At 40.9% G+C, this 3,090-nt stretch overlaps 1 protein-coding gene across 2 annotated transcripts in view; it reads left to right on the top strand.

Annotated features, from left to right (window-relative positions):
- LOC121709727 (CUE domain-containing protein 1-like) overlaps positions 1–2,785 on the top strand; it is an 18,980-nt gene extending 16,195 nt beyond the window's left edge. Inside the window, exons 10-11 of one of the 2 annotated variants that reach the window (XM_042093331.1) lie at positions 1,090–1,162; positions 1,280–2,785. In XM_042093331.1, coding sequence (XP_041949265.1) covers positions 1,090–1,162; position 1,280 — 74 coding nt within the window. In that variant the 3' untranslated portion in view covers positions 1,281–2,785. Of the gene's footprint in view, positions 1–1,089; positions 1,163–1,279 lie in introns of those variants that run through there. The other variant, XR_006032019.1, reaches the window with a different exon arrangement.
- Positions 2,786–3,090: the final 305 nt, after the last annotated feature.

Below are 3,090 nucleotides of genomic sequence, written 5' to 3'. Positions count from 1 at the left end.
ACTGAGGATGCCAAAGATGCGGACCGTTCGCAGAGCAACAATACACTTCCACAATAATATGTGAATCTGGCTACACCAGACAGAGCAGCGAGTATATGCCGTTGAGATTCAGAAAAACAGGCTTGTCTTCCATTTCTACCCTTCTGTGGGACAAATGCCCCGTGAACTTTCTGCCTCCATTCCGTGTTCAGAGTAGCCCGGCTGTGGGTGATGTGATTTGGGGAAAGTAAAAATATGGTGAGCCCCAGTGCACACAGATCAGTGCTTAAACATTGTAACATCTGGCCTGAGGTTATTTGTGGTTAGACAGTAACCTTGAGGTATCTTTGTTGATCAGAAATGTTTCCCTCAGAGTGAATGCATGGTGTGGTGTGCATAAACTATACGGGTTCCAGAATTCATAGGTATTGTTTTAAGTATAAAGAGACTTACATATCACTCTCTCCGTAAGATCATTTTGACTTAATGGGCAGCCTGTCTTATTGTATGTCTTATAAAAGCAGCCACATTTGTTTGTTTTAAGTAGAAGTATGTTTAGACTTATAATAATTTGTGTAGCCTTCTTGGGACTTATGTATAAGTATAGTATAAGTATATATACTTTTTTGATCCCGTGAGGGAAATTTGGTCTCTGCATTTAACCCAATCGGTGAATTAGTGAAACACAAACAGCAAACAGTGAACACACAGTGAGGTGAAGCACACACTAATCCCGGCGCAGTGAGCTGCCTGCTTCAACGGCGGCGCTCGGGGAGCAGTGAGGGGTTAGGTGCCTTGCTCAAGGGCACTTCAGCCACGGCCCACTGGTCGGGGCTCGAACCGGCAACCCTCCGGTTACAAGTCCAGAGTGCTAACCAGTGGGCCACGGCTGCCCCCTAATGTAATGTTCAGGTAATGAGAACGAGTGCAGAGTATGTGTCTCTGCTCTTAACCGTCAACTATACACTTGAGCTGGGAAGTCACCTGTTGTTATAGTCCTTAAGCCATGGATGTGGACAATGATGAGTTTAGATAAGAGGTGAGAGAACAGGGAACCACCGGGACAGGGATTGATTTATAAACTCTGGACTGAACCATGTTTGTGTGCAGAGGGGGACTGCCAACTCAAGACACCCGACACTCAGGAAGAGGAGACAAAACAAAACAAGGAAGTACTCTCATGGTAGGCACATCCCTCCTTTTATTACTTCAGACCAAGACATAGACTACATAGAAAAAATAAATATTATTGGCCTTGCTCTGTGAGGTTACGTCAAACACTGCCTGATTATCTTTCCAGATTGTTCCATCTAGTTCATGAGTTCTTTGACGACAACAGCCATGTGTCTCTGAATCTAAGACTTCCACATAAACCTGAAGTATTTTGAGGTGGAACACAATTCAAGCCATGTGGATGAAGCCCTTACTTTATCACATCATGAAGAGAAAGGTGTTGCGCACAATTAATTCTGTGTGAGTTTTGCTTCTGTAAATCGTCTTATGAAGATCATTCATACATTTTTGTTATTTCGCCCATCTCACTGATTTGACCTCCTGATTTGTGTTTGGAATCTGGTTTGTACTTCAAACTGTGCAAGGAAGTGGGATCTTCCTGGTGAGTCACCCCCAGAGGTGTAAACCCTACTGCACAACTAAAGATGTTTATGTTTATGTACATGCCAAACCTCTACTCATGAAATTAGTGCTTATGACCAGTCGGTCATATTTTATTCCCGAAACAGAAATATCTCCAGAATTGCCTAACTTCCTAACCTTATTGTTAACTCTATTCACAACATTACAAAATCTCAAACTCGTAAGTCTTCATTTATATTAAGTTGTTAGCTAACCCTTTTATCCAACGCTTGAAACTGTCTACACAGTTATCCAACTGTTACCATACAAAGGCCTTGAGAACTGCCCCAAATGGACTAAAGCCTTGAAGATCAGTAAAGTTAAACCACACAAACTTTAGGGCTCAGCTGGTTGAGACAAGTCCTTTATATCGAACATCTAGACATCACCTTGTGTCTATGTGGTGCTCATTTCCGTTAAGCACACTGGTATCATTCACCCCATGTGTTTAAGAAATTCTGTTTCTTTCTTTCTTTCTTTCTTTCTCTCTTTTTTGGTTTGTGGGATTATTGTATTTTTTACATAGCCAGCTAACAGTTAATGTCTGATGTCAAAACACCACTATGCTGAAACTCATAACAGCACGTACATCAGCGCTGGAAAATAACATTGGAAAGCTTTGAGTGTGTATCACTAACCAAATGTATGTGTGTGTTTGGTAGTATGCATTCTATCTATGACTGCAACAGCTAGGGCAGCCAGACAGCTACAGTGCTACACTTTAAAATCATGCCCCCAGAGTGTAGCACTGTAGCTGCCTGGCTACTCTAGCTGTTGGCTACAGAAACTCGAGCTAGGTAGCACAGATTTTTATTTATTTTTTTTCATACCGACAGTAGTCGTGACCTCAAGAAAAAGAGATCTATGTGAAAAATTGCCAGGATTTTCCTTTAAGGTTTCTCTCAAAACGCACAGAGGGAAGCATAGAGATGTTATCATTCATTTGGTCCTGTACTGAACGCCTCTCTCAGTTTGTTGAATTGAGGATGGCACTGGTATGCATGTGTAGGCTATAAGTTCATGTCAATAGCGTGGTGGGAAGAGTAAGGCCAATCATGTGCAGACTGATGGCCCGTTCTTATGATATTATAACTTGCTCAGGGAGAATCTTTTGCTATCCTTTGTTTTTGTTTTCTGCTGAAATTATATTTTAAACATGCATATCCTCTGGGGGAAAAAAATCACAGCATCTTACTACTATCTTATAAATGTTTCTGTTTTTAAAAATAACAGTCATTGAAACATAATGACAACATATTAAAATTAGCATACCATAATATCTTGAGTGTCATGACAAAACAACACTGACATCTCTGAAATAATTATGTCACATACACCCTTGTAACATTCTAATGTGTAAGTACAGGGTAACCTGTGGAGCAGCTGTTTGTAACAGCACATCTGCTCTGGTTCTTCATTCTGAAATATGTGTGCTTACAATGTACTACATGTGCTTACAATGTACTATTCATGTCA

The sequence above is a fragment of the Alosa sapidissima genome, chromosome 5, assembly GCF_018492685.1.
Source record: "Alosa sapidissima isolate fAloSap1 chromosome 5, fAloSap1.pri, whole genome shotgun sequence".
NCBI classification, from domain to species: domain Eukaryota; kingdom Metazoa; phylum Chordata; class Actinopteri; order Clupeiformes; family Clupeidae; genus Alosa; species Alosa sapidissima.
This window is presented reverse-complemented; position numbering and strand designations above follow the sequence as displayed.